Source organism: Puma concolor, chromosome D4, assembly GCF_028749965.1.
Source record: "Puma concolor isolate L17-30 chromosome D4, mPumCon1.1.hap2, whole genome shotgun sequence".
Classification (NCBI taxonomy): domain Eukaryota; kingdom Metazoa; phylum Chordata; class Mammalia; order Carnivora; family Felidae; genus Puma; species Puma concolor.
Window position 1 is genome coordinate 57,445,103 of NC_141679.1, and position 25,799 is coordinate 57,470,901.

A 25,799-nucleotide genomic window follows, 5' to 3' on the forward strand; every position below is an offset into this window, starting at 1 on the left:
ATTTGAGATAGTATTTGAATGCACAAGAAAATGAAGGTATGTTAAAAATGTAAATGATGTTGGGATGAGCACTGGGTGTTGTATGGAAGCCAATTTGACAATAAGTATATTTTTAAAAATGTAAATGAAATTACAGAGGGTTTTTGGCATATCATTTGCATAACTTCAATTATTTCTTTATAATTTGTTGCTAAGTGCTTTATGACTTGATCTTTTTCTTGCCCTCTTCAGAGTATACAGTTTGTTTGGTGTAATGCGTGTTATAGCTCTCAGGACTTCTGGCCTCCTGACAAGCTGGCTATTCTGATAGTCTGAGGGATGAGGCTTCTGCAGCAAAAAGTGGGTTACATTACAGTACTGCCTGCTGCTGGAGATGGAAGACCAATAACCTCTGAAAGCAGCACGCAGGAAGAGTGGGGACAGCAGGGCGCTTTGTGAAGGCTCATTTAGACACTCCGCAGTGGGGTACTGCGAAGGTGAGTGCCCTAACGCGCGGGTCGTCCCCCCGGAGGCCTGACTGGGCAGCTGGGCTTGGCGAGAGAGGAGAGGGCCCCCGGCCGAGGCCGCTTGGATGAGTCATTCTCACCTCCCCAGGCAGGTGCGGGCTGCAGGACGCTTCGCCTCGGCGGGCGGGCAGGAGCCACGAGCCGCCGCGGAGCCCCCTTCCGAGACGCCTCCTCGGGCCGGCACTGACCTTGCCGTCGGCTGCCCGGCTGCCGAAGACCCGGTGCCGCAGAGCGGGGAGCTGGTCGGGGGCGCCCACTGGCACCCGGACCCACAGGTCGTCGGAGCCGGGCGCCGCCTTCCTGCGGTCCCTCAGCGCCTCATTCCTGCGCGAGGTCGCCAAGCTAAGCTGCGAGGGCCGCGCCTCGAGGCGCGGGAGGGCGGAGCGCGACGCGCGCCCACCGGCTCGCGGAGGTCTTCTGGCGCGGGCGCACGCGCCGCAGCGCATGGGGCGGGAGACAGGGAGGGTGGGTGTGCTTGGGGAGCGCGCGCCGCCGCCGCCGCCGCCGCCGCCTCAGCCTGCTGCTCCGCCTGCGCCGCCTGCTCCCGGCGCTCGGCCCCAGCACGCCGGCTCCCGAGTGGCCATGGGCGGCGCGGGGTCCGCGGTGTAGAGTCCGCCGGCCCCGGACCCGCGTCCCGCACCCTGACGGTCCCGGTAAGCGGGGGCGGGGGCGGCGGGGACACGGCAGGCACCCTACGGGACGGGTCTGCGGGCCGCGGACAACCCTCCGGGGACTCTGAGGTGTTGTGTGGGAGCCGCCCCTAAGGGAGTCCCTGTGTAAGTAGATAACCCCCCGAGTGTCCCTGCCTCTGCCCCTTGGGAAAGTTCCGGAGGCGTGCAGGGAGCCGCCCCCATGGAGGACCCCTGTGTGAACGGAGACTCCCAGGGCTGTCTCTGCCTTTGCTGCCATGGGGAGGCACAGCGTGGAGGCACTGTCTACCCACAGAGACCTTCTGTATAACTACCGGAGGGCAAGGGTGGTCTCTGGTGGTGTCTCAGTGGAAGACCGTTTGAGAACACAGGGGAGCCTCAGGAGCCTGCGCGGTGGGGATGGACCCCACAGAGGACCGCTGTATAAAGGAATCCCTTAGACTGTGCCCTGGAACTGCCTGGAATGAACCTCTGACTGGAAGGAGAGGACCCTGCTGCGGGATCTAGGCCAGGAGTAACTTCCCATATGCCCAAAGGACTTTAGCCTTGACCTTTTTAGGGCTCAGTGTGCCCTAAATTGTGCCCCTCCAAGGTGATCGAGAGGCTGGGGCCCTGTGGGGCTGCTGCCTTTGTCCATTCCTTCCCCGACCCCATTAGAAAATGTATTTTCCGTGGTAGCCCAGGTTGTCTCGAAGCTGGATATTTGTGGAGGCAGGAACTTCTATTAGAGCAAAGGACATAAGGGAAGGGAGGACAAGTGAGCCCTCTGAAGCTAAGATAGGAGACTTGGGGCCCTGGGCTTGACTATCCATAAGCAAGCAGTAAGATAGGTGGAATAATTGATGCTGGCAGGTCCTGGAAGAGAAAGTCCTTTGAAGGAAGGAAGAAAAGATATGTAGGATTATTGAGCACCCATATACCAAGTACAATGCCAGAGGTGTTTAACATCTCATATAATCCTTACAACAGCATTATGCAATTATCCCCTTTTCAACGTTAGGCACTTTAGACTCAGAGAGGTTTAGCAATTTGCCCAAGGTCACAAAGCTTGGAATCCTGAGATCGGTTTTCGAAATTTATTTGGGAAAAAGTGTCAAGGAGAGGCAGAGGCAAGAATGTATATTTGTTAAGTTGCATTAAGATACCAGGCATAGTATATGGTATATGCAATAGTAAAAAAAAAAATATGCAATAGTATATGCAATATATATGCAATAGTACATGGTCAGTAAATGTGATGCCTAAATAAGTGAATGAGGAGTGTTTAATTGGGGATGAGACTGCTGCAGGAACTGATTTCCCCAGATTTCAGGGTGTGGCTTCCTTCACTGGCAACCCCACTGTAAGGAGGCCTCTGGTTGTCTCCGGACTTAATTGAGGCTGGGAAGAAGCCTCTGGGTGTGGTCTTTGATAGGATTTGGCTGGGGAACAAGAGGAATGCTTCAGAGGATGGTGTTCTAAGACTACCCTCCCAGCTTGCAGAATCCTTGGGGGAGAGGTGGGAGAGACAGGGTCACTTTTAGGAAACATGATTCATAGTGGCTTTGTGGCCCTCTGACTACATGCACCAACAGACTTTGGTCCACAGATAACATGCAGGACACTTTTTTCACCAAAGTGCTTCTGCATGATGATGAGGAGGGCAGAAAAGGTGCAGAGCCAAGCAAGGTTTATTGGGAGTCCATTTTCTGGGGAGGACAAAGGGTCTGCACCTAACACAGTGATGCATCCTCATCTCACCCCTTTGGCTGTGTTAGTGCTTTCATTCCACCTGAATCCTAAGGGTGCAAATTTGGGACCAAGGATAGAGTCTGGTTTCTTGTCCAAAAATGGGGTAGTGAGGGAAGTAAGCAATGTATTCATCAGAGAACCATTCTGAAAGTTTTCCTGTTCCCCTATTATCCTTCTTCCACATAGCCAAACCTAGTGACATCCTCCCTTAATAGAAGTGGCTGTCTTCGGCTCCTGGGGTTACTTAGGAAAGATCAGGCTTGTGAGAAAACAAAACAAGCTGATTTGCCAATTGTTAGCTTTTCTTTTTAAACTCAGTGGTTGCCTGATGCATGGGTGTGGCACCTCAGGCACAGCTCCCTCAATGGAGTAAATTCTGACAAAGGTTTACATTGGTTCATCACTTCTCCATTACAAAGTGTTTAAAATCCCCCTTTCAGTTTACACCCCTCTCATCAGTTTAACACACCAAAATAAATAGGGTTATGTGTGTGTGTGTGTGTGTGTGTATTTTTTTAATATTTATTTATTTTGGGGAGAGTGCAAGCTGGGGAGGGGGAGAGAGAGGGGGACAGAGGATCCAAAGCCGGCTCAGAGCTGACAGCAGTGAGCCCGATGTGGGGCTTGAACTCATAAACTGTGAAATCAGGACCTGAGGTGAAGTCAGACACTCAACTGACTGACCCACCCAGATGCCCCATTTTTTTTTTTAAAGAAAATCAGGAGGGGCACCTGGGTGGCTCATTCAGTTAAGCATCTGTCTCTTGATTTCGGCCCAGGTCATGATCTCATTGTTCGTGAGTTCAAGGCCCTCATTGGGCTCTGCACTGATGGTGCTTGGGATTCTCTTTCCTCTCTCTGCCCTCCCCGCATTCTCTTTCAAAATAAATACACTTAAAAAAAGAAGAAGAAGAAGAAGAGAAAGGAGCAAGCCTGCAAATCTGGAAATATGACCTTTGCTCTAATTCAGAATATGTCATTGGGTTTTTTTTCCTTACATTCTTCTTGGTATCACACCCTCTCATGTCCCTGGAAAAATTGCTATGTGGCTTCAGGTGCTCCCCAAATATTGCACTTTGAATATCATCTCCCTGATGTCCAGCATTGGGTAAACATAAAGATTACAAAAATCCTAAGAGTACTAACTCTCCGCTAAACACAACATGAGTAAAATCATTCCAGAATGGATGTGAAGGATGTCACCTGGTGGCCTTAATCTACTCATTAAAAAAAAAAAAAGCTCTCTCCAAAGGGAAATAAAATGGGAGAGAACTTCACGTGCATGTACTGATATACCTGGGTTTTACTTATGGACTTTAATCTTCCACATCTTCTCTGATCGTATTCTTAGCCTTTAATCTTCCACATCTTCTCTGATCATGTTCTTAGTTTTCTTCTTCCTACATTTGCCATATTTTTGACAGTGCTTCCTTTTCCTCAAACATGAATGGGACTTTCCTCAGCCCATTTCCCATACGCCCTCTATTTTTTCCAGTACACCTGTTCCTAAGTGGATATTTATGCAAATAATTTCATTTGTCTTTAGTTACAGAATCTTTATCTTCTAGTCCCACCTGCTTTTCTCCAACAATGCTCTTGGTTTCTGCTGTCTTCATTTCCCAGATTGATTTATTCATTCCTGATGGGAATATCATTATCCATTCCACCCTGAGTCTTAATGACCAAGTTCTGACAGGAATTGCTTACCAGCTTTGGACCAAGAAACCAAGACCGTCAGTTTATAGATGGAGACATGATTACTTTTTCCATTATAACATCCCTCTCCAATTCCCTCAGAGATTCATATATATTTACTAAGTGCAACCTACTTGCCAGGCACTATGCTAGATATGTATGACAGTTGCTTGCCCTTGAGGAGTTACATAGAATCAGTCTGCATGTCTCTAATCATTTACTATAGAGTAAGAAAAGTAAGGGGAAATTATAGCTTTACAGAGTACCTATAGGTTATGTGCCTCCTCTGGCAGCTACACTGTTAACCCCCCTGACATTACCCTCCCCAAATTACTTTTGCCCATACGCTTTGAGTGAACTTCCCACACTCTTAGCTTCTTATGATAATGACAATACCTTATGTTTGGATAACTTGTTATAGTTAGAGCCCTTTTACATACATGATTCTATTTGTTTTTGAGGAATGTTTCATCTTCCTGGGGTCTTCTTACTAAAGCAACAGTGTGTGGGGTGCCTGGCTCACTTTCTCTTTTTCCTGTTTGTTTTTTTTTTTCCTTTTTGGAGTCTCCTAATCAAATTTATGGGTCTCCCAGAGGGAAAGCGCCAGTGATTCACTACAGTCACCACCTACCAGCTCTTAGGCTATGGAGAAGAGTTTCCTGATGGGTCCAAAAGCCAAGCAACATGCTCACTGGTCAGTTCTGCAACTTAGCAGGGCTATCCTACCACCTGACCTCAGAAAATTAAATTATCTGGGTTTTTTGCCTCCTGAAATCCAAATACATATTCCCTTCTAAACAAATATTTTAAGCATACTGTCTCAAACAAGTTTTGTGGGGCTGATTCATATGTGAAGGCAGTTTTGCTTGCCTATTTCTATCCAGCAACCAGCTGGCTTCATACCTCCTGAGCTATGATGGAGTCCCCATATAGCAATCCATGCCTTGGCATGTGCTTTTACCTCTTCCTGGAATTCTTTTTTTTTTTTTCCTTAGCCACTCGGGTAACTCCCACTCATATTTCAAAATTTAGCTCAAGCAACACCTTTTTTTTAAATCCTACACTCATGCCCCCTACACACACATATACACTGCATTCTCACAGGCTGAGTGAGATTCCGTTTGTTCATTCTACCAACAGTTATTAAGTGCCTGATTTGTGCCTGACACATACTAGGCTGCACTCAGCAAATATTTGTAGAATCGATAAACAAGTAAATATAATTAAGGTGTAATAAGTTTATTAAATGGGGTTGAATCTGTGCTTCAGGGGCCTACAGCAGAGAACAGGAGTGCCTCTCCATCTTGCTGAAAAGCTCTGCTTGCTAAGTGCAGTCACACCAGCCAGTCACTAATGATGTGCTATTTCTTAACTATTGCTCTGCTTCTGTGGGAAGCCAGCACTGTAGCTTTTCATGAAGACTCATCCCAAGCCCCCAGAGGCTAAGGATCATGCCATAATTGTGTTCTCATGTATATTAGAGCTTTGATGGCTTTTAGTAAATATTAAAAACAGGACCTCCTTCATGTATCACTCTCTTGAGCAGAGTTCAGGGAGACAGTTTTTATTCACTCTTTAGCCCTTCTGCTGCTCGGAAACCCCAAAGGAGCCCTGTGCAGTTGAGGCTGACTATGTCTGTCTGGACTGACTGAAGCCAGTGCTGCTGTGCTGGATAAATAGAATGAAAGAAGAGAGGGAGGTACCAGGTAGACCCTTTCAGAGTCTGCAGATATGAAAACTAAAAGTAATCTGTAAATTACCGCTAGTCAACAGGAATGGTTGATTATGAACAGGCTCCCAGAGCACTGTCATGAGACACTGCATTCCTAAAGCAAAACTCTTTGATGGCTTTTGTTTAAAGTCTTGAGATTGATGTTGATGTCTGCAGTGAGCTTAGAGTCTGTGCTGTGCATTTTGCATTTTTTAGACCCTGGTTCTGCTGATTTTCCATACCCTTGTGGCTAATTACCTTCTACGTTAAGTATGTGACTTTCCCTGAGGCTCTCAATCTTTTAGGCACATGCTTCCTGGAACCAACTGTCAACCACCTTGAAATTTTTCACTCTCATGTGCAGATGCTGCACATGCTAAATTTCTCCAGCCCAAACCCAGTGGGGAAGATATAGATTTTCAAGCTTCCTACTTGTGCCCTTAGGGCAACAGCCCTGTGGGCCAGGCCACAGTGCCACAGGACACACCATAAATGCAGGAGACCATTGATCTTGATAATATTCTCTCTTTTCTTACTGTGGTTATACAAACTGGCTAAATTCCAGAATTCTATAGCTCTTCCCTGTGGTCAGAGAAATTACCCATAACTACTATATGGTTACTTGTTCTCATCCCTGCTAGCCCTGAACCACCACCATTCAGGGTCCACCTCTGGAGAAGCAGAGTAGATATGATGAGATGAGCGGATGACTCTGTAGTTTTTAGAACTGAGTTCTGAAGATTTAGTTGTCTCTCTGGACAATGTTGAGGAAGAGAAAGGGTACTGACACCATGATCTCAAATAAACTTCTTATGTTGTTCAGTCATCTCTGCAACATTTATTTAACAAAGATTTATAGAACCCATGCTCTGTGGAAGACCATGGGAACCATATAAATTTTTTTCTCTTTTGATGTCACTGGAAACCTGAAATTCCTTTTTCCACCTGTTCAACCCACTTTCTGGTTATTTTCCTTTGTCCCTCCACTCAGAGGTTTTCTTTGCCTTGTTGCAACCTAGGAAAGCCCCCGTAACCTCTAAGCAATCACTTTTAGATGCTTTTGAGCCTTTTTCAAACAGTTGCCAGCCCTATATCAAGAATCAGATGAAAGAAATAAAAAGCATCCAGATTGGTAAAGAAGTAAAAGTTTCAGTATTTGCACATGACATGATATTATATTTAGAAAACCCTGAAGAATCCACCAAAAAACTACAATAACTGATAAATGAATTCAGTAAAGTCACAGGATACAAAATTAATTTTAAAAAAAGAATCAGGGGCCCCTGGGTGGCTCAGTGGGTTAAGCGGCCGACTTCAGCTCAGGTCATGATCTCATGGTCTGTGAGTTCGAGCCCTGCATCGGGGCTTTGTGCTGACAGCTCACATCCTGGAGCCTGCTTCCAATTCTGTGTCTCCCTCTCTCTCTGCCCCTCCCCTGCGTGCGTGCTCTCTCTCTTTCCCTCTCTCAAAAATAATAAACATTAAAAATTTTTTCATAAAAATAAAAAAAGAATCCGATGAAAGCAAGTACAGTAAATGTACCTTACATTTAGCATGCCAAATGAGGAGACTCCTGCCTGTTAGGAGGGCTATTTCCCAGTCTTCTCATAGGTACAAATCTTTATAGAGAGCTTGGGAAGAGGTTCCCTAGCTGCCTTCCCCTTCCTTACTTCTCCACCAGCTCGTTCTATGAAGCAACCCTTCCTCCTCTTACTCCCACTACTTTGCCCTTATAAATATTATCACTGTGTTCTAAGCATGTGCTCTGCAGAGAATGGGTGTGTCTTGTACACACACCAAGCTCCTCACATATGTCTTACTGCCTGACAAATACATCTAGACCAACTTCTCTTACCCAAAGAAGGATTTTGGTTTTGTCATCTGTTTTCATTTCCTCCAGATAATATAGCCAAACAGCTCTATTCTACCTTCTTGTCCCTGTTGTTCACCACCCCCCTGCTCCTGCCCTCTGAGGTTATTTTCCAAGCCTTCCTTAGATACCACAAATTCTCTGGCAGTAACATCATTCTTGAGACAATGTCTTTTTATTTTTCTTTCATCTTTGTTAAGGAGGTGGAAAACCCAATTCCACCCATCAGCCAAAGAAGTAATCATTAGTTACCATTTGCGGAATCTTTACAACTTGATTTCCTTTTAACTCACTCTTCTTCCTAGGACTTCTTCCAGCACAGGAAGGGCCAGGTTTTTCTCAGCAGGCATTTGTTTTTACCCATCACTAATCACTACCACTTGTTTCTCTAGAAATTAGAGCTGATTTTGTTAATTTCTCAAACACCCAGGTGCACATCATGGATATTTCAACACACTTGCTTTTAATCAAGGTGTCTTTTGTATACAGGTTTGGTCCTCTCTGTTAAGCATTAAGGGTTTAAACCTCACTCTTTGAAGCCTACTTCTATTGTGTCCTCACAGTTTACTCTTAAAATCAAAGTCATGTTTATTCAAAATGACTTTGGGCCTTGTTTGGATTTTGGCGGTTTCTTTTTAATGGTTCTGCTCTACATTTTCCGCCCTTATGGACATAAAGTGGCCTAGAAAACTGAACCATCTCAGGTAAAAGCAATAGAAGTACTCCAGGATCCTGTGGTCAGGGATGGAAAGTGGTTTTTAATTTGTTTTTATGTTTGTTTTGCTGGTGGATGTCATCTTCAGTCTTCATTGAAGTTCCTTTAAAGATAAACTCCCCAAACCACTGCAGTGACATCATTAACAGTTGAGATAGCTTAATAGTGATTCTTGTTATCCTTACAGAGAATAATGGGTTGTAGCAGGACTACAACGTGTTGGGAGATGCCTGTGGTTAATTTGCTGATACACTATTAATGAGTCAGTTCACTTATAGAGCAACCCTCTTCATTGTCTGGCCTTTGTTGAGAACTCTTACTGCATTATCTGAAAAAGCCAGTGGGAACCAAATACATACCATTGATTTTCCTCCAATGAATCATTCTTAAAAAAATGACTTTCGTATAGTTATTTTAGGTCTCCAAATAAGCATTTCTCAACTTTGTTTCAACCTATACTTTCTTGCTAAGAAACTTAAATGTCTTGTAACTAATCCCTAAAATTTATAATACAACTTCTGGAAGGAGGCTGCCCCCAATAGTACTTTTTGTATCTCCTGAAGAACCAAGAGGACACTGTCAAGCTCTGCTGTTTTGTAGTCTATTTTACAAAAAAAAAAAAGTGATGACTTTAATATTTGCTTTACAGATATAAATATGTATTATAATTTATTCACTTCTTCTATCTTCTTTCCTCTTGGAGTTCAAATATATATCCCCCACCTGCCCCCAGGATCCAGCCAGTGAGAATCATTGCTCTGATCTTTGTGTTCCTATTGGATTAAATCAGTTTTTTCTCTTTATTTATGGCATGAATATATCACAGGTTTTTTAATAATCCTCCTATTGACATTATTTCCACCTTTTTATAATTGTAAAAAATTAGCCGGTAAATATTCTTTTACCTTTATGCACAAGTCAAAGATGATCAGCCTCTCAGTAGGGTCTTCTTCAGTCAAAGATATGTTAGTAGCTGTCCATCTCTGTTAGAACCACAGACTCTTTTATATCATTTATTTTAATTCTAGTATACTTAACATAGTATTATATTAGTTTCAGGTGAACAATATAGTGATTTAACAATTCCATGCATCACCCAGTGCCCATCATGACATGTGCACTCTTTAATCCCCATCACCTATTTTGCCCATTTCCTCATCCACCTTCCCTCTGGCAACCATCAGTTTTAGAACCACAGACTTTTTTTTAAATAGGCTCCACACCCAATGTGGGGCTCAAACAACCCCGAGATCAAGAGTTGCATGCTCCACCAACTGAGCCAGCCAGGCACCCCCTAGAACCACAGACTCTTACAACAAGCTTGAGAATTCTGTTCTTGTACCACAGCAGTCACGGGGAAAGCTTACTACTCCACAATGTTGTCCTTGTCTTTTAGAAGTAACCATCTTTAAATCAAAAGACAAAAATGTGGTTCTCTAATCAAAAATGTAAAATTATTCAAAGGCTGTATTTTTCAAATCGCAGGTCCAGACTCATTGCGAAGTCATGAAATCATTTGGGAGAGTCACTATCAGGATTGTTTTAATGAAATAGGATAGAAAGGATAGAAAATATCAGGGGGCATCACATGTAGTATAAGTAGGATTGTTTCACAAAACTACAGGTTCAGTTCTAGATTTATGAATACATGTTTATAACCATATGTCTACAGAGTCACATCATAAACTATATTTCTTACTATGGGTCACAGTCAAAACTTTTGAAAAACATACCATGAAAGTTTTCTGAGGAAAACCCGGTAGCCTTGGAAATAATTGATTGTGAAGAAGGTCTGCAGTAAAGGGTTGTGTGTCAGTTTTACATTCTTCCTCTTGGTGTGGTGTGTCTGTACCTCTTGCTCTAAGTGGGAGACTTGCTTCCTACCTATCCATAGCACAGCTGGTGCTCTTGAGGCATGTGAACAGTGTCTGGAGACCATAGACCCAGCCTCTTCAAGAATACTCTGGATCCATAGCCTCAGCAAAAGCACTAACATACACACATTCTCCTCTCTACTCCTAGGCCCACCCAGACTAGATACCTGTTTGGGTTACTTGTAAAAGAATATGATAAAAGAACATAAACATTATAAATGTTTAAGACTACATAATCCAAACATGATCATTAACAGAGATCTAAAGCCCAAGGCAGTAAAGGAAGGTGTCCTGGATCACAGCAGATCCAGAACTAGAACAAGTTATTTTGTTTCTTAAATTCCACTAGTTAGTTGATTTCAAACTGCCCTGTCAGTAAAAAACAAAAACAGAAAAACAAACAAACCCTCCTGCCCTCTCAGTAAATCAGTCAGAGAAAAGCTGAATAAAATACTGTATGATTTCACATACAGGGAATCTAAAAACACTGAATTCCTTGAACTCAGGGCACCTGAGTACAGTTGGTTAAGCATCCAACTCTTTTTTTTTTTTTTTTTTTTTTTTTTTTTGCCAACTTAGCTAACATACAGTATGGTCTACTTCAGTAGTTTTCCATAACTAATCACTTACATACAACACCCAGTGCTCATCCCAACAAGTGCCCTCCTCAAGCCCATCACCCATTTTCCCTGTCCCCCCAACCGCCCACCCCCATCAACCCTCAGTTCTCTATATTTAAGAATCTCTTATGGTTTGCCTCCCTCTCTGTTTGTATCTTATTTTTCCTTCCATTCCCCTATGTTCATCTATTGTGTTTCTCAAATTTCACATATGAGTGAAATCATATGATATCTGTCTTTCTCTGACAGACTTATTTCCTTTAGGATAATACCCTCTAGTTCCATCCATGTCGTTGCAAAGATTTCATTCTTTTTCATCACCAAGTAGTATTCCATTGTATATGTATACCACATCTTCTTTATCCATTCAGTTGATGGATATTTGAGCTCTTTCCATAATTTGGCTATTGTTGATAGTGCCTCTATAAACATTCAGGTGCATGTGTCCCTTTGAATCAACATTCCTATATCCTTTGGATAAATTCCTAGTAGTGCAATTGCTGGATCTTAGGGTAATTCTATTTTTAATTTTTTGAGGAACCTCTATACTGTTTTCCAGAGTGGCTGCACCAGTTTGCATTCCCACCAGCAGTCAAGAGGGTTCCCCTTTCTCTACATCCTCGCCAACATCTGTTGTTTCCCAAGTTGTTAATTTTAGCCACTCTGACCAGTGTGAGGTGGTATCCCAATGTGGTTTTGATTTGCATTTCCCTGATGATGAGCAATGTTGAGCATCTTTTCATGTGTCTGTTTGCCATCTAAGCATCTGACTCTTGATTTCAGCTTAGGTCATGATATTGAGGTTCATGAGTTCAAACCCCACATCAGGCTCCATGCTAACAGTACAGAGCCTGCTTGAGATTCTCTCTCTCTCCCTCTCTCTCTCTCTCTCTGCCCCTCTCCTTCCCTCTCTGCCCCCCCAAAATAAATAAATAAAACTTTAAAAATATTGAACTCATAGAAACAGAGTACAATTATGGTTGCCAAAGGCTGAGAATAGGGGGAAATGGGGAAACACTGGTCAAAGGGTACAAACGTTCAGTTATAAAATAAGTAAGTTCTGGGGATCTCAGGTACAGCAAGGTGACCATAGTTAATACTATTTTGTATATTTGAAAGATGCTACAAGAGTAGAGCTATAATGTTCTTAATATAAGAATGACAAAATGGTAATTATGTGAGGTAAAGGATGTGTTAACTAGCCTTATTGTAAACATTTTTGCGATATATAAGTATCAAATCATCACGTTGTACACTTTAAATTTATATCGTGTTGTATGTCAATGATATCTCAATAAAGCTGGGAAATAAATGAACATAAAACTGTCCTCTCTCCCTTTACCCTTTATCTAGTCAGTTACCAATTTCTCTAATTTTGTTTCCAGGGTATCAAATAGACTCCGTCAGCATTATTCTTGCTGTCATCATTTCAGTTTAAATCCTCTACATCTTGCCTGGACTATTATAGTAGCCTTCTAATTGGCCCTAACCTTTCCTCCTACCCTTTGCCACCTCTTCACCCACACAAACTGAAAATAGCTTCCTACCCGTTCTTCAGGGTCCACTTTGACTCCCAGTAGTGTAGTCTTAACCTCCCTTTAGGCATTTCCAGTACTTTGTCTCACTCTTCTTTGAGTTCTGATATTAAGTAGCTTTCGTGGTGAGACTGTTCTCCTGTCTTCTATGTCTTATGATGAGTAGTTAGTGCTTTGTACATTGTGCTGTTCAATAAGCCTTGATTATTATGGATTGAGAAAAAGGCTAAAATGGACTCTCTTCTTCACTTTACTTAGAAGAAGCATTCCCCAGCTGAATTCCACTAAGACCTTTCAGGCTAGGAAATAGCAAACCAGCTTTGCAATGTGCCATGTCATGCCCTCACTTAACAGTGCTGTACCCTGGTACTGCAAAGGAAGAGCAGGGATAATGTTACTTCTTAATCTGTAAAGGTGTTATTGAACAGTTCATTAAAAAAAATAACACTAGTGGGGTGCCTGGGTGGCTCAATCGGTTCAAACCGATCGGTTCAAATAGGTTCTAAGTGTCTGATGGGCTTAGATCTCGTGGTTTGTGGGTTCGAGCCCCGCATTGGGCTCTGTCCTAACAGCTTGGAGCCTGGACCCTGCTTCAGATTCTGTGTCTCCTTTTCTTTCTGCCCCTCCCCCACTCGTGCTCTGTCTCTCTTTCAAAAATAAATAAACATTAAATTAAAAAAAAAAACAGTGAAGTTTTAAAAATGTGAGCAGCACCTTAGCACTTGTAATGGTCAGGTTGTCTATGAAAGAGAAACACACCCACAAAGAAGCATAGCTACCAGTTAGAGGGGGCAAAGGATTGTTTGTGACCTTAACCATACGGATCGGGTGGTAGAGTTTCCTATCTAATTAGGAGTCCCCTAAAAATAGGAGATCATTCACTGTGACTGAAAAAAATGAGCATTTTATGTGGATTATCCCTGGATGCACTGTGCACAGCACTTATTGGAGGAGTGTTTCTTGTCAGAAGTCTGAAATGTATTGCTGCAGTCTTGCTTTAAGCCTTGGGTCGTCTCATGGGGCAGAGGAAAGACTTGGGCTCTGAAGTTTCTAACTTTCTCAACAAAGGCGTGGGACCCCTAGACCTAATTGGCTTTGGGACACCAAGAAAGACAGAGATACAATTTCACATTTGTAGAATACTTCCCAGTCTACTAAGCACTTTTTAAGCTCATTTTTTAATGTTATCCTCATGACAGCCCTGTGAAGTGCACTGGGCAGATAGCTTCCATTTTTATAAACGAGAAAAACAAACTCACAGAGCTAGTTAAAAATAGCAGAGTCTTTTGACTCCTTAACAAGTGTTCTCTCCACCTCACCATGCCACTAAGCTCCAGAAAATCTTGCCATTTAGGTGAATGGTTGAAACTGATTGGCCCAACATGGCCATTGGTTGAGTCTGGGCCCCTCTGCTTTTGGTCCACAGAGCCATGGGGGTGTTGATGTCCAAGCGGCAGACAGTGGAGCAGGTGCAGAAGGTGAGCTTGGCTGTGTCTGCCTTCAAGGATGGGCTACGGGACAGGCCTTCCATCCGACGCACCGGTGAGCTTCCAGGGTCCCGCCGTGGCACCGTAGAGGGCTCTGTCCAGGAGGTACAGGAGGAGAAAGAAGCAGAGGCAAGCACTCCAGTGCTCCAAGAAGAGAGCAGTGTCAACCGTGCAGCCTGGGAGAGGCTCCGAGATGGGCGTGGAGTGGAGCCTGAGGAGTTTGACAGGACTAATCGTTTCACACCCCCTGCGTTCATCCGCCCTACCCGGAAGCTGGATGATGACAAGCCTCCTGATATCTGCTTGGAGCCCAGAGAACATGTGAGTATCCAGTTAAGGCACAATCCTCAAGTCTTAGACTTTCTGAGGATCAGAGAGCAGGATAGGACGGCCTGAGTATAGTTTAAATGAGACTCAAAAACAAAAGAACTCCAGAAAGGTGCAGTTGAGTCCAGAACAATCTTAAAGAATTTCTTCTACAAGAATAAAAATGTTACATCCTGGATTGGTTTTGTGAGAGACATGAGGCAGTGGTGATAAGGAATGACACGATAGCAGGGATAGTAGTATTCCCTGTAGGAGGCATTTAGAAATTTGTGGGCATTCAAGAAGGTCACAGTGGGAATTGCTACTGGTTTTTGATGCCAAAAAAACCAGGGATGCTAAGTGTCCTGCAATGCTTGGGACAGTCTTTCAGAACAGATTTTTTCCCCAAAAATCCTAGTAGCATCCCTCTTCAGAAACATGATCACAGAAGCCTGAGCATATGGAAAAGCTTACTGATTCTTGTCTCTCCAAGAGAAAGCTCCATCACCTCAACACTGCCTTCAGTTGGAGCTGTTTCTCTGGACTTCTCTAGGGACACTCAGCCCCGTGTAGGTAGCTCTGTGTTTGGTGGTCATAGGATCTTGCTGCCTACACTGGAATGAATACACTCCCTATTTATTCCTTTCCTCAGGTTGTCAATGATGAGATGTGTGATGTCTGTGAGGTCTGGACAGCTGAGAGCCTCTTCCCATGCAGGATCTGCACCAGGGTTTTCCATGATGGCTGCCTGCGCCGCATGGGCTACATCCAAGGAGATAGTGCAGCGGAGGTGACCGAGACAGCCCACACAGAAACCGGCTGGAGCTGCCACTACTGTGTGAGCCTGGACTACAGGGACAGTAGGCTGCCTCACTGCAGGGAACTTGGCACTTTTACTAGAGACCCAGTCTTGGAACACTGGTTTCTAGGCAGTGACCTAAAGAGGTTTCCAATAGTAGACACATGGATCCTCAAGCTTTCTCTTGAGGACAGGCTTTCTCTACCTCAGCATTATGACATTTTTGGACATAATTTTTTGTTGTGGGGAGTGTATACATTGTAGAATATTTAGCAGCATCCCTGGCCTCTACCCCCATTAGATGTCAGTGGCACCCAACCCCAGTTGTAACAACCAAAAATGTTTCCAAATACTCCCAAATGTGTCCTAGGGGAGAAAACTTATCCCCAGTTGAGAACCACTGAGCTAAAAGAATCAATGGGTAGGATGAGGCTTAATTACTAAAAAGTCTTTTGTTTGGAACATTGCTTTCTCTCTAAGTCTGTGGTTGTCATTCATTGTACTCATCTGAAAAACCAACCTGAAATCCTAACCAGCTTGCCTCCAATAGGTGTAGGCTCTAACATAGGAACACTTACTTCTTAGTCCTAAGATTGTCATTTGGTCTACCACCTAATTCTTAGGAGCATTTGTTCTTTATCTCTAATGTGATCATTATGTAAATTAAATAACAACGGTCTATTGATTCAGAACTTTGCAAATTCTATATAAATGCCTTCTAACTTTTAAAAAGACAAAAGCCAGATTCATATCCATTTCTCAGCACATCTGAATAGAGTTTAACTCTTGCTTTATTGATCTGTTATCCTGCAGGTGTCTTCATTATTCACGGATTTCAAAATAAGGAGCATCAGCAGATCCCCCCTCTTCTTCCTACTGCCTAGAATAAAGCAAAATTGAAGTATAGGACAGTTATTTCCAGCCACTTACACATCTTTTCCCCAGCTGAAGTATGTCATGGTAGACCCTGCTCTACACACCATCTTCTCTAGTCACCACCCCTCCAAACACCAGCCTTTTCACTCCCAGCAACTCTGCTCTGCAGTATTCTGATGTGGGACCAGGTTGAAGGTGTCTCTGTCCTAACCCCCACCCCAGAATATATGGCCCCCTTCTTGGCTTTCTGTCATGGTCCTACCATCATTACTAACACTTTCCAGACTTTTTACAAAGGCTTCTTCCAAGCTCTTCCCCTTTATTTCCTTCCCTTCATAGCCAGGCTTCTTGAAAAGACTCCATTAGCTCCTTGTGGCTACTCACCCACCTATAATTCAGCTTCTGCATCCATCATTCTGCTGAATTGTTTCTTTCTTAAGTCACCAGTGACCTAATTGTCAAGTCTAGTGACTTTTTCTCAGGTATCTTCTTACTTGACCTCTCTGGGGTATGTAGCACTTCCTTATTGCCTCTTCTCTTTTGGAGGGATTTGAGTATTTGTGAGAGTTATTATGTAAAATATGGAAACTAGAGAAAATAGAAAATCAGTAAAGTCCTATCATATTTGTATAACCACTGTTAATATAACCTTCTACATTGTGCAACTCTCTTTTCTTGGCTTCTCGTATCCTCTACTGATACTCTTCCTATCTTCTCTGACCATTCTGAATGACTTTAGTTATTTTCTTGCTGTAGTCCTAAATGCTTTCTTGGGGTTCTCTTGTTACATTTATCTTTTCTCATTGTACACACTCTCTGCCTGGGTTACTTCATCCACTTCAGTGGCTACAGCTACTGTCTAAACACTAATGATTCCCAAACCTGTGTGTCCAGACCTGAATTTCTTATCTCTTGGATTTACATCCATCTTGTTGCCTCACAGGTACTTCACATTCAGCATGCCCCAAAACGAACTCCCCTTTTCCCCAAAACCTGTTCTCCATCCATTTATTGCCTCTGTCAATAGTAATACCACCACCACCACTCCCCAGGTACCAACACCAACTCATTTCTCTCTTTCATCCTTCACATCCAGTAAGTGATTCTGTCTTCTAATACCTCCAATCTCTCCTCTCTTCTCCATGCTCAAGTCTTAGTTTAGCCACTCATCTTTTTTTTACCTGCACTATAGTGACAGCCAACTAACTTCTCTGTGCATCTAGACTTTGCCCCTCTAATTCATTCTCCATACAGCAAAGAGTTGACCATGGCACTCTGCCCTTAAAAACCATTTGGTGGGGCCCCTGGGTGGCTCAGTCGGTTAGGTGTCCGACTTCAGATCAGTCATTATCTCATGGTTTGTGAGTTCAAGCCCCACATCAGGCTCTCGGCTATCAGTGCAGAGCCTACTTTGGATCCTGTGTCCCCCTATCTCTGCCCCTTCCCTGCTTGTTCTCTGTCTCTTTCTCTCTAAAAAGTAAATGAACATTAAAAAAAAAAAAACATTTGGTGACTCCTCTTTGCCCCAAAATAAAGGCTCATTTGAATAAAGGCTCAGAAATAAAGGGAATTTGAGGCCCTTAAATAAAGGGCATTTGAGGCACTTCACAGTCAGGCTTTGGCCTACCTGTCCCTCATCTTTTATCATTCCTCTTTATTTTCCTTACACACACACACACACACACACACACACACACACACACACATACACACACACCCTACACTCCTGCCCCACTGAACATCTCACAGTGTTACACCACATTTATTGAAAGAATTGTTTGAGTTCTTTATGAAATCCACAAATGAATACTCATGATATGTCTGTTCCTGTTCTTTGCTGGCATTTTAGGAGAGAAATAACCTACTATAGAGAATCTTTGATAATTTAAAGACTATAAAACTGTATATAAGTGTTAACAAAATAACATATCAGTGCTGTTTTAGAATTAAAGCTTCTATGGCACCACAAAAAAAACTCATTTGGTTTTAGGGACTTTGTCATTATGTCATCTCTTTTAAAACCATTATGTATTATTTAAAGTAATACAGCCTACTAGGATCAGTTAGAATTAAACTTCTTTTTTAACTGAAATCCTCTTTGAGCACAGTCTAACACAGAAGCCAGGTACATAAAATGAATAAAGATGGAGCTGCTGCGGTTGATGGAGTTGGGGATTCACAACCTTGCCCACTTACTAGTCCCCTTTTCCCTTGAAGCAGCTTCCTAAGGCACTTCCAAGGAATCCCTAGGGTATCTCAGAATAATTTTTAAACTCCTGTCTTCGTAAAAGGGACTCAGGTCTAGAATCAGGATACCAGGCTTCTGGGGAAGATTCTGCCACAGAGTTGGTCAACTCTGAGCAAGTCCTTTCCCCTTTCTAGAAACTCAGTCTCCTTGATTCTGATTAGAGGCTGGGATTAGATGATCCCAGAATTGCCTTCAAATTGAAATACCATTTCCATCCTTCTTGATCCTTGGCTTTTCTTTCTTGCTGGTCTATATGGCCACTGACTCAGCTCTTCTCTTTTTTCAGGACAACCTCAACTTGCTGCTAACTGAGGAGGAAATGTACAGCCTCACAGAGACCTTTCAGCAGTGTAAAGTCATCCCTGGTAAGGCTGCACAGGGCTGTCAGATGCAGAGGGGCTGGCACATTTTTCCTCCATACTTTCTAGGATGAACCATAAAAGGAGTATTCTGGAATTTGGAGGGTAGGGGTAAATAGGTCCCTGTTGGCCAGCAGGGGCACCCACACACCTACCCATTCCCCCCACCCACCACAGCCTCAGTTATCCTGGCTATGGGAGAAAAAGACTCCACAAAAGCTATGGATGTAGGGGCTCTGGAGGGTAGCCTAGGGGTGAATGCAGATGCCCCAGAGGCTGAGGAAAGGGTGGGCATGGCTAGCATGGGGTGCCTCCCACAGATTGCTCCCTGACACTGGAGGACTTCCTGCGCTACCGCCACCAAGCAGCAAAGCGGGGGGACAGTGACAGGGCTCTAAGCGAGGAGCAAGAAGAGCAGGCAGCCCGCCAGTTTGCAGCCCTGGACCCTGAACATCGAGGACACATAGAGTGGCCTGACTTCTTGTCCCATGAGTCCCTCCTGCTTCTGCAGCAATTGCGTCCCCAGGTGAGGGCAGCTGGGGTGAATGTCGATGGGATACTGGGTGACAGAGACCTGGGAAGCATGCCAGGTAGGTTGGGGGAGCACTAGGTACTGTCTTAGCAGGGACCAGTACCAGGAAAGGGCTCACCTTCTACCCAGTAACAGGTGGTCCAGTGCCTAAGCTGGGGAAACTGCCCAAGGAAGATTGATTTGCATTGAACCCAACTGCAAATGTTAATGCTACCAGAAAGCCTCTGGGCAGCTTCAAAGGGAGGCTGCCAAGGTGGTAATGGAGGTAGGATTCTCTATGGCTTGACATTTTACAAAATATTTTCAGCTCCCAAGATCTTAACTTGTGTCTTCTTCCCCAGAACTCTCTGTTAAGGCTTCTGACAGTCAAGGAGCGGGAGCGAGCCCGGGCCATCTTCCTGGCACGGGGCAGTGGGAACACTATCAGTGAGGCAGAATGCCGCGGAGCCCAGCATTCTTGGTTCTGCAAACGCCTTGCAGAGGCTCCATCCTGCAGTGTCAGGTTTGCTCCCTGCCAATCCCTGCCCCCACTCACATGCCCTTATCCTTTTTCCATGCCAAATGGCCCTTGGCATAAAAGGTACCTCTCTGTTTCTTCTGTCAACGGATAGGAGAGGATCCTCCTGTGCATTAGACAGTGACTCCTGTTGGGCCAAGGCATAGGGCATCCCCTCCTCCAAACTGTGGCCCCATATCAGAAAAGCCTGGGGGCTCAAGCATCCGACTTGGGCTTAGGTCATGATCTCACTGTTTGTGAGTTCAAGCCCCACGTCCAACTCTGTGCTGACAGCTCAGAGCCTGGAGCCTGCTTCAGATTCTGTGGTCTCCCTCTCTCTGCCCCTCCCCCATTCATGCTGTCTGTCTGTCTCTCTCTGTCTCTCTCTCTTTCAAAACTAAATAAACATTAGAAAAGCCTGGACATGCATGTCCAGAGCCATGGATGGGTTCACCAGAGTTTGGGAGGAGCCAGACCTTTCACTTTCCCACTGCTAACCACATATCATTGTGTCCAACAGTATCAGCCATGTGGGTCCCATAGCAGATAGTAGCCCAGCCAGCAGCAGCAGCAAGAGTCAGGACAAGGCTCTGCTGCCAACAGAACAGGAGTCCAGGTGAGTAGAACCTCCTTAAGGGGCTGTCTGTACCCCTACCCTTTAACACACATAAGTGGGCATTACTAACTGCCACCCCAAAACAGCAAGTGCCTATCCCAGAAACCAGGCTCCAAGAATATACATTTGACCACAGATATATAGGATCAGTTGGCTGGTCTGTCAACTTGGAAGCACAGCCAGTCATACCTATGTCAGCCAAAAGCCAGGGCTTCTCTGAGTTTTGCTCAGCTCAAGCTGTACTGCCACTGGGACCAGGTCTCATGAGCCTTCAGGCTCTACAGCCAATCTCACAAACCTGTTCTTTGCTCCCACTCCAGATTTGTGGATTGGCCTACCTTCCTGCAGGAAAATGTTGTCTACATCTTGGCCGCTCGCCCCAACAGTGCAGCAATTCATCTGAAACCCCCAGGATAGCATGGAGCAGAGAAGCTGGGGGACAGTGATGTTCTCTCCCTCCTTTCCTTTTGCCCTTTCCCCCTTCCCCCCACCATCCTCTGCCTGAGACTTACGGGGATGGAGCACTGCCAGCATCTCAATTTGCCACTAAGCTTTATGGAACTGAAATCACTCTTCCCCTCACAACAGAGGCAGTAAATGCATTGCCACCAGGAAAAGCCCTGGGAGCTGTGGCAGTATCCGCTCCTGGACCCACCCCCCTACCCTCACATCACAGACTGGACCTGCCACTGCACACATATGTGCATACACACACATATACCCATGCCTAGCTGTCCATGCCTTCAGAGACCTGGTTCTTCTTCATTGAAAAAGGATCAAAATTCCTTTGTGAAGCTCCTGGTTATAGATTGGGGGGTGGGGGGTCTCTGTTTACTCCTTCTATTGGCCGGTTCTGATTTCCTATAGACAAGTCTCTGGCCAAGTGATTCTTGATAATAGGGCACATCAGACTCACGTGTTGTCCTAGAGATGCTGACAGGTTCCCTCTTCCCCAAATGAAAATCCCTTCTGTGGTGAGCCACTGTTCTGGTAGGTGTGTGCTATGTCCCTCAGGTATGTTGGGGTGACAAAATTATTGAAAACCACCACTGGCACTTCAGCCCTTTATTTATTTAAATTCTAATTTCTAGAGGAGAAGGTAACTAGTCTGTGGAGTCCTAATTAGAAGAGGGGAAGGCAGCCCTTCCCAAGAACCCAGAATTCTAGGAACCTCTCACCACATCTTTCAAGTCCAAAAGTCTTTAGAACAGTTAAAAACCAAGATGAGCCACCCTGGCCCCTGCTTTGCAGATGGGAACACATGGCCTAGAGCCCAGGGGGCCTGAATAGAACAAGTATGATGGCAAGAACCACAGGCCTCTGTATTAGAGGCCTCATCCAAGTTGGCTACCACAGAGACCCGAAGCTTGATCTCCAGTGAGGACAAGGTCTGGATGGAAAAAGAAAAGAGAAGCCTTGTGCTTTTCCATCTTTCCACCTCAACTCACCTGTAGACCTGGAAAAAAAAAGTGTGCTATTGCATAAAGAACAAGAGCCAGCCTCTCCCAAAGCCCAAGAAAGAGCAGTTCCACAGAAGCCCTCAGTGAGGACTCCTTTCAACCACCCTGACTATGAGGGTAAGAAGCTGGAGCTAAGAAGAAGATTTGCATCTCAGCTCTTGATCAGAGAAAGTCTGAGCAAGGCCTCACAGAAGAAGATTCATTCTTCTCCCCATCACTGAGATAGGGCCTGAGTTGCTGCTTCTCCCTACATGTCTGAGCCCCAGCTGTCCTTACTAAGTTCTCATTAAGTTCTCAAGTCACTGCATGTTGTGGGTCAGCCCTGGCCCTGGAGTCCAGGTTCTGTTTCCAGCCTGACAACTTAGGTTTAGCCAAATTTGAATACTAGAGAGGGGGTTGGCTTGATCATGTAGAAGCTAACATATCTCCATTGCTCAAGGCACTTGTACTAAATTGGGTGCTTACAGAAGAAGTAGCATACAGCTCAGTGTGGAGATGCTCAGAGGAAAGTGGGGAGCTGCAGCCAGGGTCATGGTAAGAGTACTATATGCTCTCCTGTAGAAACTGCCTGACCCAGAATCAGGGTGAGAAACTTCAAGGGTTGGATAATTCAGTACTGAAATGAAGGAGACAGAAGATCAATTTGGATTCATGTATATGGCTCTGAACATTTTAAAACCCACAACTTTTTGTAAATACTTCTTAGGCATACTCCCAAGATTGATCAGTTAGGAGGGGCCATTATTTAGTTTAGCCAGAAAAAATAAAAAGCAAAAGCACAGGACCCTTGGGTCCAAGGACTGCCTCTGAAGCAGCCAGACCTGGGGTTTTACACTGAGAAGATTAAAACACATTCAGCACAGGGACTCTTGCTTGCTGGTAAATCACCTTGTATGCCAATGGCCTTGGGCTGCTGGATTACAGACAGGGAATTTTGAGTAGAGACAAGCTCTGGGCTTTGAGAGTTGAACCGCCTTTTTCTCCTGCCTCAGCATCAGTTATAGAGACTGGAAATATATCTTCTTGTTCCCTGATCCTTCACAGACAAGGTGATGCCTACCTCTGTGGAACTGCAGCTTCTAGCTTTCTGTGGGTGAGTGGTGAAAGACCATGGTCAGATCAGGCCAGGTACATCCCAGGGCCTAGCAAAGCAGGCCCTGAATTTCTTCCACAGTAGGATCAGGCCCATTTGGGACTATCTCTCTCCATGTTCCAAGACAGCAAGTTTTCTTGGTAGGTGCATGCTATAGAGGGCCCAGAGGACCCCAGCATAGAGTTCCCAGTCCACAAGAGTCCTAAGAAGCAAAACATGGAGGAATAACTAGCCTCCTCTCCATTAGGCATGTAGCTTTTTACTAATGAAGAGGTTCCTTTGTTCCCCAAGACCAGAGTTGCAGAAGGCCCATCCCAACCCCCCTGTCTGGGATGACCCTTTCCAGTGTCCCAATCCATGGAGCTCCTATGCAATATATATGAAGGTGTTCAAACTTTCATAAACCTAGTGAAACCGATTCCCTTTCCTTTTCCTCAAGCCTTTCCATCACTGTGACTATCTGAAATTCTGCCAAGTACAAAAATTAGTGTCTGACTCTAAGGGTTTGAGAAAATGTTCCTTCCAGTCATTTCTTCCTGGCTGCCCCAAATTGAGCTCAGTGCTTTTTACAAGCACCACCTGCTCCACCCACTACCAATGGAGGTTAAGATTATGTTTATGCTCCTCTGAAGACTACTTGCCCTAGGCCTATTTTTCACCAAACACTCCTTTTCCTTATGCTCAGATTTAAAGAAAGGGGCATATGAATGACACAGTGGAGCTGCAGGGACAGAGGGTAAGCTGAGGCAGTAGCTATGGCCACATAATCTCTCCAGGTCTGCTCTGTGGCTTCCTCTCCTGAGACAAGACTTCTGCAACAATGGTAGGCTCTGTGCTTTGAGTAAAGGCCCCTTTGGATCCCAGAGATGGAGCAGTTCCTTTGCTCCCAGGTACTGGCCCACTCCCAAGTGCTTTTCTTCCTTTGAGAACAGCCAGAGCCATGAGCACATTGCCTCTTCCCACCTTCAGTCCAAGTGACTGGGCCTATAGCGCAGACACTGGCCTTTTTGGCCCTGGTGCTCCCTATGGGATGTCACCCTGGCTTTGTTTGAGTGGCCAGATCTGGGAGTTTCAGCATTCCTATTACTAACATGGGAGGCACAGGATCAAACTCCCTGGGAAGAGGGCACCTCACTGGGGAGTGAGTCCAGAATTGTGCCTAGGCCTCTTAGTCTGAAGCACAACCTCAATCATTGCAGGTTTCATGGCTTCAGTAAGAGTGGTGCAAGGAAGCCCTAAAGCCAAGAGGCATAAGCTGTCTGGCAGGGGCCCAGGCTAGCCATGACCACCGCAGAGCCAAGAATAACCTCCAGGCAGGACTGGTAGCAGACTCTAGTGATCCTACAAGCATGACCCCTTCAAACTAGCAGAGTAAAGGCAGGAATATACTTGGCACTAAAAGGCAGACCAACTGGATGTCAGGACAACATCCTGTAGCACCTGTAACCATAACCCTTTTTACTCCTCAATTTACAGTAGAATAAAATTGCTACTTTCTCCATGCCACTTAGTTTGAATATGCCCAGGATCTCCCTCTGGGCTCCTGGCTACAGCTCAGAGAATAGAGATCTCCTGGCTGGAGAATGGAAAATATTAATGTATCATGCCTGTTCCCTATAGCTCAGTCCTGGAATGGGGTAGGACTGGGCATTTCCCCTGCTGTTGCTTTCCTGCTGCCACTGCTTTTGGCAACCTTGAAAGGAAAGAAAATAAACAGGTGACAGAATTCCACTAGACCCAACTAACACTAAGGAAAACCTTCCCTCTGAGCCACATGTCCTGATGACCAAGATTGTGGACAGGGTGTCACATCTGTCTGGGCCAGTGACTAAGAAGCCCAATCACATTCTAGTTTGGATAGCATGTGTTGGCATGACCATAGATGAGAACATCAAGGTATAAGCAGCAAGGCCTTCCCATATCCATGTGAAACAAAGGCTTTCAAGCTTAGCCTTCTTTAAGAGATGGCCTATGCTCTATCTGCCAGCCAAACACAGGATTGTGAGGGGGGGCTCAGAACAGTCAAGCAACTGTGGGGTCCAATGCCCTCTAGCCCCTTGTGCCCTTCCTATGTTCTTTTCTGAGGAAGGCAACTTGACAGTAAGCTGAGGGGAACATCCCCAAGCCCTGTCTTTCCCATCACTACAGCTGCATGCTCCTCCCTATGGCTCAGCCTTCACTCCTGAAGGAGCTGATGCTCCCAGAGGCTGGGCACAGTGAAAATCATAATAAAGAGATTGTGATGCTATTTTGGCTTCCTGTTTCCTGTTATTTGGGGCACCTGCTGAGTTTCTATGTGGTTTCCTATCATTGGCCAATTCTTGAATCTTAAGATGGGAACAACCATGGCCTCCAGGAAGAATGCAATACACTGTGGCTCTCTTTCTAGGGATTTCCTGGTGATGACCTTCCCAAGAATCAAGTGATTCCACTTGATTCACCATGGGCTCCACCATGGACACAGAGGGCAAATAAAAGCACTGAAAAGAGAAGCCAGAACTTTCTAAGAAACTGAGGAAGAGGTAAGGCCTCCAAGCCTGTATGCTATGTATCCTATCACCACCACCACCACCAAGGGCCAGTTTTAGACACATTTCTCTTCCCAATTCCTGCTGGGCTA

General features: G+C 44.9%; 2 protein-coding genes across 4 annotated transcripts in view; one reads left to right on the forward strand and one right to left on the reverse strand.

Moving 5' to 3' along the window:
- SPATA31F3 (SPATA31 subfamily F member 3) overlaps nt 1-833 on the reverse strand; it is a 99,496-nt gene extending 98,663 nt beyond the window's left edge. Inside the window, exon 1 of the mRNA XM_086683423.1 lies at nt 587-833. The gene's annotated coding sequence lies outside the window, so the exon portion shown is untranslated. The remainder of the gene's footprint in view (nt 1-586) is intronic.
- On the forward strand, nt 293-25,427 carry PHF24 (PHD finger protein 24). 3 transcript variants are annotated; one of them, XM_086683417.1, is made up of 8 exons: nt 293-476; nt 14,334-14,715; nt 15,353-15,538; nt 18,910-18,988; nt 19,303-19,508; nt 19,856-20,016; nt 20,531-20,626; nt 20,947-25,427. In XM_086683417.1, exons 2-8 carry the CDS (start codon nt 14,338-14,340, stop codon nt 21,041-21,043), a joined length of 1,203 nt encoding a protein of 400 aa, XP_086539543.1. In that variant the 5' UTR covers nt 293-476; nt 14,334-14,337; the 3' UTR covers nt 21,044-25,427. The 3 variants fall into 3 exon arrangements, with proteins under 3 accessions (XP_086539543.1, XP_025770414.1, XP_086539544.1); XM_025914629.2 differs by lacking the exon at nt 293-476 and adding an exon at nt 1,031-1,159; XM_086683418.1 differs by lacking the exon at nt 293-476 and having other exon boundaries at nt 14,476-14,715; nt 15,418-15,538.
- Nucleotides 25,428-25,799: the final 372 nt, after the last annotated feature.